The sequence below is a fragment of the Gobio gobio genome (assembly GCF_949357685.1).
Source record: "Gobio gobio genome assembly, chromosome: 21".
Classification (NCBI taxonomy): domain Eukaryota; kingdom Metazoa; phylum Chordata; class Actinopteri; order Cypriniformes; family Gobionidae; genus Gobio; species Gobio gobio.
Genome location: NC_137117.1, coordinates 35,575,828 through 35,590,646, shown reverse-complemented (window position 1 = coordinate 35,590,646; position 14,819 = coordinate 35,575,828). Strand labels below are relative to the sequence as shown.

Below are 14,819 nucleotides of genomic sequence, written 5' to 3'. Positions count from 1 at the left end.
ATTGTAATAATTTCAGTTACTCTCCAAATTAATGTAGAAACAATTTAAAGACAGTATATTTTAAATATGTGTTGTATGGAATCTTTTTATGAATGAAGGCCAGTATCACTGATACTAATGTCTCTATGTATAACTGAAAACTCCCAATTTCAACATTTATTAGGCTTTAAAAAAAACTACTTTTAATTTAAGTGAACTTAAAACAATCTTTACATAAAACCATTATAATAAATGTTATTTTTACGAGTGGCCTTCCCTGTTAGACATATACAGAAATGTAATAGTTATCAAACACCTTTCTTAACTGCATAAATAATAAATTAAATATAGTTTAATCATCATTAAAGCTACAATTTTCTCTGTTCCTGTTGTTCTGTGATGAACATTAATGACAGGCATCATTAGTGCTCCTGTCACTTTAAGAACGGCCGCTGACGAACATGACGCAGATCTCACGCGCTGTCCCGCGCATCTCATTTCCTCACAACTCGTTAAGTTCATTTAAGACGTTATTTAACTAATTTAAGACTCCTAATATGAGAATACACAAAATTCTCTGTGTTGTTGTTATTGTTTGTTCAAGAGCAAAAGAGAACTCGATGTGTGCAGCAGACTGACGCGATTCCATCCTTGCGTCGAGTGTGTGTGTGTGTATCAGAGTGTCCCTCGATTAGCTGACATGAGACGCAGCCACAGACAGGACATTGACAAACAGCGCGTTCTCGTGTCTTGTAGCGCTTGGAAGCATTTACATGAATAGGAGCATAATCATGTAATCAACGCTAGGCAAAAATGGATATAAAAACGGACGCTGCGTTATTTGTTTTTCACCAAACTCTTTTGCATACCCCAGAACACTTGGAATAAACCACACGTGTTACACTGGATCATTCTGTGATACTTTTGTGACTATTTTAAAAAGCTTGTTGCTGGTCTCTATTCACTGCCATTATATGAAAAGCGCGAGCAGGAAATTAAAAAATATATATATTTTTGTGGTCTAAAAAAAAAAAAAAAAAAAAAAGAACAGCATACTGCATTAGAACAACACCAGAGTGAGTAAATGATGACTATTTTTATTTTAAGGTAAACTATGCCTTTAAAGAAAATTAACTACGCCAGCACGATAGTAAAAATGACCGATGCATTTACTTTCAGCATCAGCAACTGCCATCTTTGGGGTTTTAGGCTTCCGTGGCTTTTTTGTTGGCATGGCGATAAGGGCTTCAGATATACGTGCGGTCGTCCCTTCAACAGAACCGCTTACAACCACTTGCAGCGCTTTAGCGGTCATTGCAGAGAGCGCAGACCTTCGGTCACCTCCAGATAGGTCTGAAGTATCAGGTCCAAGAATCTGATCACCTATGGGGAATAAAATGTGTTGCTTTTAACAACTAGAAATCAAATATGTCCTTTTTAAACTTAAAACCCAAGCTCCAGATCACAATATGTCTACCAAGCATTCAAATAACCATTGGCATGCTTGGACTCTTTAGGTTCTTTAGAAACAAGTGAGAGTAAAAGCATTATTAGTGCATTGGGAATCTCACCTTTGACAGAGAGTGTTGAGGCATTAATAGATGGAGAAAGCAGGGAGGAGCAGTTTTGTGAGGTGTTGTTTAAAGAGTCGTCCAGTAGAGATGTGTTATCTTTGAGGGGAGTCTCCTCGGTGGAACTTGTAGAGGTCATTGAGCTGTTCAAGTTTTCTTCTTCTTCATAAGAAGTCTCCTGCAAGTCCCTGGAGTCATCAAACATGGATTCTTCTGTAAACTTTGATTGGTCTCCCGTCTGGGAAAGACTATAAGAATTATCAAAAGTGTCCATCATAGAACTCCCATCCTCTGCTCTTGAGCTTTCAAGGTAGGTTGACTCAGCCAAGGACGGGTAGTCCAGTGACGTGTCAGTGCCAAAAGTATCATTTAAAGTGTCACTTTCTCCTTTCCTTGGGGTAGCCTGATCTATGATACTATATGGGTCTTTTCTGCCAACTGCCATAGTGTCTCTCTCAGGTTCCTTTGGAACAACGAAAGCCGGTTCAAGGTTTCTACCATGAGTTTGCACATTATGCATCTCAGATTGAGGCTCAGTGTTGGACTCGTTTTTGGATGTGCCGATTAGGACTCCAACTTTACTCTGGGAAGCAGAGGCCTCATGTTTACCAGGAGTAGGGTGCGATTCCCCAAAGTTGTACCGTCCTACACCATGAGAACCCACTTGCCCTGGACTGCGAGAACAAACATCCACGTTTGCAACAATGTCTGAGGGTTGAGCCGCAGAGCCAACAAGGGAACGAGACACGTTTGGAGCAGGAGAAACATTGAGAGGTGCAGAGGATGCCTGAGAAGAAAAGCTACCAGCGGGAGATGGTGTAGATGACGCCAGAGCGGGAGCTTGAGGAGAACCAGAGACTACAGATGGAAGTGCAGAAACAGCTGGGAGAGAGATGTTATCGGCACCGGATGTTGGCGTCGAGGAAGCAGCAGGATGTTTAGGACTCTGGCCTGTTAGAGGTGATGCCTCTTGGGGTCCTTTCAGTGGTGCCAATGCGGGAGGAGCGGAGACAACAGATGGAGACGCAGCTAAAGATAGAGGTGTTGGAGAGACCTGTGGACTTTTTGACCCCTGGGCCTCTGCCAGAGGAACTGTTTGAGGAAGCACAGGCACCGTTGGAGGATGCATCGAGATCTTAGAAGGAAACGCCACAGACTGGCTGTGCGAAACAGCAGGTGGAGCTCTGGAGCTCTTAGGAGAAGACATTGAAGGAGTTGTACCATGTCCAGCAAGTGTCCCATCAGCTGATGAAGGCGCAGAGAAACCAGGTCTTTGGCCTTGGACCGTCTGAGAAGGTGGCGCGAGAGGGGAGGGTGGAGACACGGACACGTTTGTGCTGACGCCCAAAGCTGTTGATAATGCAAATCCTGAAGCTGAAGAATGTGAATTCTGCCCAGAAACATGTCCAGAGACCATCTGATGAGCCAGGGTCAATGTTTTACGAGGCGGACTAGACAGTGGTGGAGGAGGTCCGGAGACAGGGGAAGAACTAAGCTCCTTTGCGGCAGCTCCCATCTCCTGACGTTGTTTTGCAGGTTTCTCCACGTCCACGTCCAATGGATGCTGCACACCCTGGTTATAGTCGGTAGAGGAAACAGGGGCAGGAGACTTTACAGGAAAACCATCAGTTTTGGGCAACCGCTGGGGTACAGAGCTTCTCTCGACTCCATTGAAGCCTTTATCTGTTTCTTTAAAGGACTCTTTCATATGAACTACAAAAAACACACACAACAGCTATTAGCAAGACATGTAAAAACGTTCAGACACGTAGCAACAATCCAGAAACATTGGTATGTGATTTGAAATACAACTAAAACTGGATTTTTAGGTCAGAGACATGGCCTGGAATGTAGTGCACTATGCTGCTAATGTGCAGCATCTGCACCGAATTCACTCCTTTACTCGTACTATTCTCCAGGCATTCGCACTCACGCTACACTGTGAATGAGTGAACGAGTAAGCAGTTCCAAAATCAGCATAGGCATCAATGTGGAAACTACAGTAATGCCTCTAACAGTCTCATGCTCTTCGTGTTCAGCAGAAGAGCAATTTGAATACACCATGAATAAGGCCAAAGCAAAGTAAAACAAACATATAAATAAAAGACAGATAATGCATCTTGATCTTCAATGGAAAGCACGGTTTTGTTGATTGTTTTATTGTATCTAGGTTGCATGTGTTCATGCAGTTTTCCGTTTTCTGATGAGTGAGGCAGAATGAAGAACTGGGGCAAGACATTACCTGCTAAACTATTAGACAGTTTGAATCACTTCCTAATCTAAAACATCGAATTACCTTTGAGTGAACTAACATTAGTCAAATCAGACTTGTTTTCACCAGAGGACAGAATTAGAATACCAGTGTTGGTGATAATAAAAGCCATTCAGGAAGTGCACTGCACCACGTAAGTACAGGAAATCAGAACGAGCATGCATGATAAAACAAGCTGCCATTTTTATAAGGCAGAGGCTATTTGCACTCAGTGAAAATAACATTTTCTTAGCGATAGATGATATTTACACAGTGCAAATAGCTGTAGATGCTATTTACTAAGTGAAAATAGTGATATATTATATTTACACCATGTCAAAGTAGTTCTTTGCAATATGTGTAAATAGTAAATAGATGCTATTTATACTTTATTTTGACAGATACATACTATTTGCACCTCAGTATTGTTGTACATAAACAGGATGCAATAACAGCATGTAAATGATTATATTTATTAAAATTATTAAATGGATGCCGCCTTAATGGGACAATAAAAGCCCCCCCCTACATCTATCCCTAACCAATAAATTATTTTATTAATATTAAAAATGTCATTAGGCACTTTATTTCCATTTTTAGAACATTTTCTTAATTTTTATTGAAAGTAAATGCCTTTCCGATATGATATGTGACTGGAAAAGAGAGAAGAGCGAGCTCTGCAAAAGGCGGATTCGAACCCAGGTCGATCGCGTCAAAACCTAGACCTTTAAGCTAATACTGCTACTGCTAGTATAAATACTTATAAAATATTAGTTGTTTACATGTTTTTTACACATTTAATGTTTTCCTTCATATTTTTACAAAGGCTATGTTTAAATAACAGTCATAGTCATGTTAATGTCACGATTTTAAATTAATATTACTTTGAAAAGTGTGTATCTAGAGCGGAAAACAACATCTCATTTCATTTTACCTCAGATTTAGAATGCGTTCGTTTTCTCTGTAGCGGCGAATGTTCAGAGAAATGTCCACAAGATGAGCACGGTGAGGGAATATTTTGAAAGACTACACAAAACTAGCATATAACAAGTAATCTTGCTTATAGGCTAGTTATACTACCGGTTATGAGGGAAAATACAGTATGAAATTTGATATCGAATTAAAGGAGAAGCATTATGAATGAAGCTCATTAGACACTTGAACAGTTGCTATATCAACATCCTAACGAAGAGAATACACTTAAATAATGTATAGGTGCCAGTACACGTCAAGCTTTTCCTGCGATTTTTGGCATCCGTCAAATTTATCATAAAGTTAACTTAATAATAAAATTACTATTGTTTCGGTAATAATTGCATTTAATAATAATTAGTTTATTGGAAACTGAACAGTGAAGCACTGAGCTTGAATTGATCAAATTAACTTTTATCAACAAAAATAATAATTAATAACCTAATTTTAATTAAAAAAAAATTAATAACCTAATTTTTATGGGAAAATGTAAATATTCTACTATATTAGGGATGCACCGGTTGACTGGCCAAAAATCGGAACCGGTTTTCTTTGTATTTTTCTGCCGATTTTTCCGGAAGTGTGCCCGCGTGCACATACGCCTATATTGCAATCATTCGCGAACATGTCACTTGTGTGTTACAAACGTAAACTGGAGAACTGAGGGAAGAGACGAGATACGCTGAAGGGAATGAAGAGCCGATTTCCTGCGCGAGCTGAAGTTGCGCGAGCTTACCTCTCCATTTACATTGCACTAAACATTATTTGATTTAACATTTTGGAACAATTATATACTTTGGTTTTATTTAATTTCACTGGTAAAGACCTTTTTTCTTTACACAGAATTTAAAAACAAATGCTGATTTAAGTAACATCTTATTAAATATGCAGTTGTTGCCTTTAATTTCACCTTTCAGCCTTTTAATTTCCAATTCAATTTCCCGTTAATTTCAGATTGTGGACTTGTTTTCATTAGCCAAAAGCCAATTTAGCCTGTTAAATACCAAATAAACATCTTGTTCATGTATACTTTAATTCTTTTATTGTGTAAAAAAAAAAAAAAAAAAAAAATTTAGAAATCGGTATCGGCCAGTTTTCTTGAAAAAAATTGGTATCGGAATCGGCCATGTAAAATCATGATCGGTGCATCACTAGTAAATATACCATTGTTCTTCTATAGGATCACACTGAACTGACTGACAGCTTCAGTGATAGTAAAAGGAGCACTCTTTACTTGTTTTCTGTGTAATTCCATCAAAATTCAAAGAAAAGTTTTTGTTTTCATGAGACTTTGTGACCTTTTCCATATATTAGGAAAAAGGGAGTGGACAAGTCAAATAAGTGCTCCTCAAATAAGTCAAATAAGTATTTTTAAAATAAATAACATTAAAAATAGGATAAGATTTAGATCTTTGAAGTGCTGGGAAATGTGTGAGGCACTTGAAAGACCTTGGAAAGTGTTTAAATTTCACTCTCAAAAGGTTGTACGAACCTTGAGATGAATAATGTAAGAAGAAAAAAAAGAAAAAAACAGACTATTTCTGCCACAATACCATGTGGTGTTATTAAATTCAATCCACGGTGAATGCTGGTGATTTGTGGACTAAAATCCCTGAACTTCACTCATGGCTCAATGTTTCTCCTGGTTCCCAAGTCGGCGTTCTTTTTTTTTTAAATGTCTATAGTTTTTATTATTGGTACATCAGATTAATAAAACTAAATAACAGGTTAATTATTTTATTAACCAGTCTTTTTTTTTGTTGCAAATGCGAGTAAAAGGGTCGCACTGTTGAGCCTTGGACCTCTAACAAAATGTAGTCGCACCAACAGGAACCATTTGGTCGCAGTCTGGAGACCTAGGTGTACAGATACTTTTCATACACGAGAAGTGCGTTCAACACCGGACACGCAAGTGGGCGACTAGTCGGTTGCAAAATTTCTGTTTAAACAAATGAAATTAGTCGTTGCGCACATTACTATTTGCAAACAGTGTTTTTATTGTTAGTGGGGAAAAAAATTGCAAATACCAAAATTTTAAACTATAATAACCCTGTTTCTAACACACTGCAGACTGTGTGTGACACTATCTCACCTTGCATCTCTTTGCTCTTAGGCGAACCACTATCAGGCATTGCAGAAGGGGACCTCATTGGGACCTGCATGTGGTGGGGACTGCTTCTGCCTCCTCCACTGCCCACGTGATGGTGCTGAGGGCTTCCTCGTGGAGGCGTAAAACTCTGCGTGGCGGGTGGTATCATCTGAGTCTGGGGTTGAGACTGAGTCTGGGCCTGTGGTTGGGACTGGTGTGAAGTATGCTGGTAATATGGCATTCCATTAGGCATCATGCCATAATGCTGCTGCTGCTGCTGCTGCTGCGGCTGCTGGTGTTGAGGCGAAGCGTGGTGTGAATGATGTTGGAGATGATGTGCCGCCGCAGACTGGTGCTGCACGACTGGAGGCTGCTGGTGATGCTGGGATGGTGGGATGCCAGGATGCCCCTGGTTGGGATAAGTCCCATACATGCTATGAGAGTTAAATCCCATAGACAGCGATCCCCCCTGCTGCTGCTGCTGCTGCTGCCCAGGATTACCCCTTCCCCAGTACTGCGGCCCAGCACCTGGGGACTGCCGGGACAGTCCAATACTGCCATTGACTTGGTACGGTCCCTGCCCCTGGAAGTGGTGCTGAGGCTGCTGTGGTTGTATCCCCGCCTGGGAGCCTGGTTTCTGGTGCAACCCGTGTGGAGGGACAGGCCCGATCGCTGGGTTGTACTGAGACTGGCCCCACAGATAGTCATATCCAACGCTGCCTGGGAGGTGATGGTTGCCCATATGAGGATATGAGGAAGAGGGAGGGAGGGCGCTGGGCTGGCTGCTCCCACCTGCAGTAGTGATGCCATTCACATTCATTTCGCCATTCAGATCTGTGTGATGAACAGCATTATTTAAAAAACAGAAAGATACACTACTAGTTTAAAAGTTTTGAATAAATATTTCTCACTGCGTTTATTTGATCAAAAATACAATGAAACAATACTACTGTGAAATACAATTTAAAATAACTTTTCTCTTGGAATATATATTTACAAATGTAATGTATTCCTGTGATCAAAGCTGTATTTTCAGCATCACTACTCCAGTCTTCAGTGTCACATGATCCTTCAGAAATCATTCTGATATGATGATCTTAAGCTCAAGAAACATTTATGATTATCATTATATGTTGAAAACAGCTTTGCTGCTTTATAATTTTTGTGTATACCATGATACACTATTATTCAGAAGTTTCGGGCCAGTAAAATTTAGAAGAAAAAAAATAAATTAATACTTTTATTTAGACAGGATGCACTGAATTGATCAAAAGTGACAGTAAAGACATTTATAATGTTACTAAAGATTTCTATTTCAAGTAAATGCTGTTCTTTAAAATGTTCTATTCATAAAAATAAAATTAAAAAAGTATAAGCGTTTACACATATTAAGCAGTAAAAAGCAGCAGCGTAGATAGATACTCACTTTTCCCTTGCTGGGGGAAGCTCATGGAGGACCCGTTAGTATAGAGAGAATCTCCTGAGGAATGCTTCAGTCCTGAGTTAGCTGACACAGAAGAGTGAGGCCCGTAGTTAAAATGGTTATTTGCTTCCATCTGTCGGAGGAAAAAAAAAACATCACAGAATTGAAAGATGATATGTAGCATATTTTTAGTATTAAAATACTTTCTCCTGTGCCACGTTCACACACACAGACAACGGCAAGTAAGCCATTTGTCGGATGATTTCCCTAAAAAGTGTAAACACTTGTCTCTACTTTTGAATATGCCAACTTCCCTACGCTCCTTATGTCCAAATTCATGATGTTCATAAAACTATAGCAAGAAAAACAGTCTGTGTGACTTACTACTGATGGACACTTTACTATCCCATGATGCCACAGGAGAGTTGTGAACTGATGTCATAGGTCATATGACCATGTCAACATGACGAGTGTAGTAGTCCGGATTACAATTATACTACATTGAACACATTTTTTAAAATAGTCGCAAATTCGTTCCTCATCAAATGCCCAGTTAAAGTGCCTACTTATATATGACTCTTTCAAACAAAACTGCTCTGTTTGAACACCTTGAACGATCCAACACTGGCTCAACTAATCAGTTAAGTCTAGGGCGAGACTTTCCATTTGTCCAACCAATGATAGCCAGGCTAATATAAAATAAAATATTTAACAAACCTGCTTGAAAACAGTAATTTCAGACGTAAGTCATGACAGACAGCAGATGTAATTTTGGCGCAAGCGTTAGACTTTTTTACATTTTTATCAGTTCATGCATTCCCCAGGGAATCAAACCCAAGACTTTGCCATTGCTAGCGCCATGCTTTTACTGTCTGAGCTACAGGAATGCTCAATATGTTGAGCTATTGTTTACCTTGGTGTCACATGCACCTGTCAAACCATTTCAAAATACATCTTTTCAACAAAAAAAAATGTTTTTCCCCAGTGAAAATCACACACACTTCACCTTAAAGGGATAGTTCACCCAAAATTAAAAATTATCCCATAAATTACTCAACCTCAAGCCATCCTAGGTGTATATGACATTCTTCTTTCAGACGAACACAATCTGAGTTATATCAAAAAATGTCCTGACTCTTCCAAGCATTATAATGGCAGTGCAAATTTTAAAGACCAAAAAAGTGTATCCATCCATTATAAAAGTACTCCACGCGGCTCAGGGGTTCATAAAGGCCTCCTGAAGCGAATTGATGGGTTTTTGTACGAAAGAAAGTGTAGCGCCCAAATACGGAACTGACAAAAATGTAAAATGTGTACCTTGAATGCAATGTAAGTCTCTCTGGATAAAAGTGTCTGCCAAATGCGGAAGGCGGTCCACTGGAAGCTAGATATTTTACTTTATAAAGTTTTAAATATGGATATTTTTCTTACACAAACCCATCAATTCGCTTCAGAAGGCCTTTATTAACACCCTGGAGCCGTGTGGAGCACTTTTATGATGGATAGATGCACTTTTTTTGGGCTTCAAATTTTGGCCTGCCATTATAAAGCTTGGAAGAGCCAGGACTTTTTTTTATTTTTATAACTGATTGTATTTGTCTGAAAGAATAATGTCATATACATCTAGGATGGCTTGAGGGTGAGTATCCCTTTAAATAAATGGTCATGGACAAATTCATTTAAATCTTCCAAATAACCAGACTGCCATTTCATTATTTTACTAGAACCACAATCACAATGTTAAACAATAGGCAGATCCTTGTCCTTCTATAGTAAAAAGAAGAAGAAAAACAACTCTCATTCAACCTCAGTAAAGAGCGTTTAATGTTTATGAACCAGAGTAGCAGTGGCTGTGTTCAAATACCCAGTTATCTGACTAACTATATGGCATTTTTTAGCATTGTAGGCGCGTTCATAAGGTTCAGGTTGAATTTGGGCATGTGTGAGGGCACACCGAGCGCCGTGCAGGTAGCCGGTGTCCATGGTTGAGACCCAGCCAATGAGCACTGCTGTGGCGGACATCACAAAATTTGCTCTTCACATCTCTACATAAAATGTCGCAGATAAAGCCGATGAGATGCCCGAGCAATCGCGTTAAATAACACATCACAAACACAGATGCTGAACACCAGCCTCAAACTCAATAACACCTCGAACACAACAACAAGTTAGTCCTGGACATTTGTTAAAAGGCTAATTTATATGACCCGATATAGATTTATGCATATAGATCAAATCCAGCACTAATTATTGTATGCGTATCCATCATTAACCGCACAGCTAACAGTATAAACATCGAACTCAAAACGGCAGGATTTCGTCCAGAAATGGCCGTTAAGCCGACAAACGTCACTAAAAAGCAACACACGCGGCAAAAGAGTGATATACAATTAAACATTTCAGGGGGAAATGTTAATAAAGAAAGGAAGGAGGTGTGGGGATCGGTTAGCATGCAGGCTAAGCGCTGCTTCTGACCATGCGCTGCTTCTGGATCTCACATCACATACACACACACACACACAATATATATATATTTATATAAATATCCACATTTGATTAAACTTCTCCAACTCTAAAACACCACAACTCAGGGTAAACCAGCTCGTATCCACTCTTACTCGGTGTCTTCATTCGGTTTAAATGTCATTTTAGTCTTGTATCTGCACATATTAGGCATAAAAAGAAGAGAAGATGCGGCCAAACAACCAACACAAAAACGAAAACAAAAAGGACTTTGCTTGAAGATAACAGATTAATCATGTAATTTACGAAGACATATGCCCACACAGATGAAGGGAAGACTATTCAGGGATGCTCATAATGAAAACCTAGCGATTTACACACACTTATAAAACGATATTTCGATATGAAGTTTGATTAAAGTGCTCGGTTAATATCAGCGCTGATGATGATGACATGACAAAATGAGGCCTGCGTTCCGCATAACAACGATTCATCACGGCCGTTCGTCAGCTTTGAAACAATATTTGCAGATTAACATGCATGTTAATTCAATATTTTGGAGTATGAATGAAATTGGACACGGATTTAATGTAACAGCGTTCATTCATCGATGAAAACGGTGCAAATGAAAACAGCGGGTCTTATTTACATAACCACGGGTTTGTGCGTTATTTAAATAATTAAAGACGTTAAACGTACAGATAAAACGGGCTGATTATATAAATATGAGGGTTTGTTTGTGGTCTCTGAGACGTGGGTGGCTAATGTTTTTAAAGCTTGCCTGTAAAAGAAGCGATATTAAAAAATTATCTCGTCTCAGAAGGTCATCTTCCGTTGATTAATTCACGTTTTTTTCTTCTCGAAATACGGTTAGAGAAAATGAGGCAGCATCACCCACACACAACACACTCTCAAAAGTTTCCCCCGTATAATGATAATAAAACTGCCCAACCTTGATATGTGCCGATCGCACAGGAGACAGAGAATCTGGCCCCCCGGCAAGGGACCAATGTGGATGAAGAGGTTGTCAGCGATGTAAATAATAAACGGGTAAATCGCTAACCTTTGGGTTTCAGATTTGCAAACATGGCTGGTAATGTTTGAGCGCAGCCATGATCACATTGGAGAGAAAGAGAGCGAGCTGAAAGAGGAAGTGAATGACGGCTCGACGGCCGCGCGCCTCTGGGTCTTAGCGCCGACCAGGTGCTCTACGGACCAGCCATGGACTTCAGAAACAAACCACTCTCGACCACACAATACCCTGGTGAAAAAAGAAGTGTGTACTAGTTGTTTTGAATGTGGGCGTGTAGGGTACTTCAAATCTTAACAGTTTATTTAAAAAAAACTACTTGCAGATAATACGTTGATGGAATAAAAAGTGCACTTCTGACTTATTTTTTGAAGGACACTTTTAAAAAGTAAACTATTACAATGTAAAACTGTACAGTAAATGTTAAATCTTTATGTTTTAATATTTTTGTTGTGCTTCAAAGAAGTACACTTATTTGATATTACATTTTAAAAGTAGGCCTATTAAATTGCGACTTTATCATTACATGTAATTACAAATATAAGGCATGACATACAAGTTTCAATTGAAATTGCATTTATTTTAAGGTTTTCACAAGTTCCTGTCAGTACATTTGGCAGTAAATCTTAACCATATTTCAAAGACAAAAGAAGTAATTATGAAATATAAAGAACTTAAAGGGATAGTTCACCCAAAAATGCAAATTTTGTCATCATTTACTCAGCTCAAACCTGTATTTGTTTCTTTGTTCTGTTGAACACAAAAGAAGATATTTTGAAGAATGTTTGTAACAAAACAGAGAGAGCAACCATTGACTACCATAGTAGGGAAAAAATACTATGGTAGTCAATGGTTGCTCTCTCTGTTTTGTTACAAACATTCTTCAAAATATTTTCTTTCGTGTTCAACAGAACAAAGAAACAAATACAGGTTTGGAACAACTTGAGGGTGAGTAAATGATGACAGAATTTGCATTTTTGGGTGAACTATCCCTTTAAGTCCTACTTTAATGGGTCAAAAAAGAACTAATTGCATTTAATATAGGCCTAAATGTAAACTATAATACCTTTCCAGGCATTTGATATTTGATAAACTATGATACATTTCCATAATTGCAATTGACATGCAATTAAATGACATTCAGTTTATATCTACATTCCTTTAAAAGGTATTACTGTCAGCTGAAATTTCTTTGACCTTATATATTTACTTGAAGTACCCCCTGAGATTTTAATTTGTAAGTTAGGTCAATAATAAAATGAAGTCAATAAAAATAATATTAATAATAAATAATACAATTAAGTTCACGGTTCTCTGATGTCGGTTAATGGTCATATGACATGCAAGCAAACAAATCAAATATATATTTAAAAAAATTTTTATTGTTTTATTTTTATTGTTTTTATTTTTAAATAATTTATTTTAATTTAACATTTTTATTATTTTATTTAATAGCTTTCCATTAAACTCACAAGCCCCCTGCAGTTCCATCAGGAACCCCAGTCGGGAAACCCTGACGTAATGTAATATTTAGCGCAAATACTCATAATTTGATTGAACTAATTTGTTTAATTTGAGTTGGCTCTACTCAAACCAATTAATTATTTAGAGCTTTAGGGTTTACACACTGTAAAAATATTGTTGGTTTAACTTACAAAAGTAAGTAACCTGGTTGCCTTAACATTTTGAGTTCATTGAAATTACAAATTTGAGTTAATACAATGAAGCAAATTGGTTTAACAAATAGAAACTCAAAATATTATTGTATCTGAACCAAATAAATAAAAATAAAAAAAATTTGATAAATCATGAAAATTGCACAATTTGGCATATTTCACTGCATTATTACAAATAAAACACACAATTACGCAATATGCTTACAACATATTTTAATAATATTTGAATAAAGGGTGATGTCGATTCATAAAAATGTTCATTGTATTAACTCACATTTTTAATTTCAATGAACTCAAAATTTAAGGCAACCAGGTGACTTACTTTAGAATTTTTTTTTTTTACAGTGCAGTGTAGTCAGATTATATTACTTTAAATATGTAATGGATTACGTTACAAGATACAATTTTTGTCATGTAATTAGTAATCAGTAACCGATTACAATTTGTAAGTAATCTCATCTTTCTATATAATGTATAGTTGTGCTTAACATTATTCACAGGCCAAATTTCTAATTTTGGTGATTATTTTTATTTGACAAATAGGCATCCTCAAGCTGGAAATGACACAAAAAGGTGACAAAATAAAGTAAGACATTGTGTTAGAGATATTAACAAAGAATATTAGCTTTTTTGTTGTATTTTTTTACTTTTTTTACACCAAAAGTATTCACCCTTTCTCAATAATCAATGGCAAAACCTTTATTTTTCATCACAGCTGTCAAACGTTGTTTTGCACATTTCCACTGGGATTTTGGAGCACTCCTCTTTTGCATAGATCTCCAGGCCCTTGAGCTTGGAGGGCTTCCTTGCTCCACTCTGGTCTTCAGTTCTCTCCACAAATGCTCAACTGGATTCTTCAGGTCTGACTCTGGCTTGGCTGCTCCAAAATGTTATTGTTCTCTGCCAACCAATTTCTTCACCACGTTTGCTGTGTGTTTTGTTATCTTGTTGGAAGGTCCACTGCGTCCCCAGGGCAGGTTTTTTTCTGCAGAGTGTCTGATGTTTTGCTTCAGAAGTCTTTTTTTCATGAAGCAATTTACATTTACAAGGTTGCCTGGCCCAGTGGCTGAAAAATACTCCCAAAGCATTATGTTCCCACCACCATGGGTGACAGTGGGGATGGTGTTTTGGGGGTTGAATGCTTCACCTTTTTTCTCCAAATAAAAGACATCCATATGTCCAAACAACAAAATGTTTGTCTCGTCAGACCACAGAAACAGTTGTCACTTTTGGCTTTTGGTGAAACTCCTTACACTTAAATGTTTTGCACAGTGGCCACTGGTACTTAAGAAAAGTGGAAATACCTTTGCAGTCTTTCCCTTTCTTGTGAGCATCCACAATGTGTAATATTGTATTTTACTATAA

At 38.0% G+C, this 14,819-nt stretch overlaps 1 protein-coding gene across 2 annotated transcripts in view; it reads right to left on the bottom strand.

The window, feature by feature from the left end:
• baz2a (bromodomain adjacent to zinc finger domain, 2A) overlaps positions 1-11,886 on the bottom strand; it is a 37,087-nt gene extending 25,201 nt beyond the window's left edge. The window contains exons 1-5 of one of the 2 annotated variants that reach the window (XM_079802280.1): positions 11,701-11,886; positions 8,289-8,418; positions 6,866-7,696; positions 1,551-3,263; positions 1,153-1,362 (exon numbers count right to left, since the gene is read on the bottom strand). In XM_079802280.1, coding sequence (XP_079658406.1) covers positions 1,153-1,362; positions 1,551-3,263; positions 6,866-7,696; positions 8,289-8,418 — 2,884 coding nt within the window. In that variant the 5' untranslated portion in view covers positions 11,701-11,886. Of the gene's footprint in view, positions 1-1,152; positions 1,363-1,550; positions 3,264-6,865; positions 7,697-8,288; positions 8,419-8,893; positions 9,024-11,700 lie in introns of those variants that run through there. The other variant, XM_079802281.1, reaches the window with a different exon arrangement.
• Positions 11,887-14,819: the final 2,933 nt, after the last annotated feature.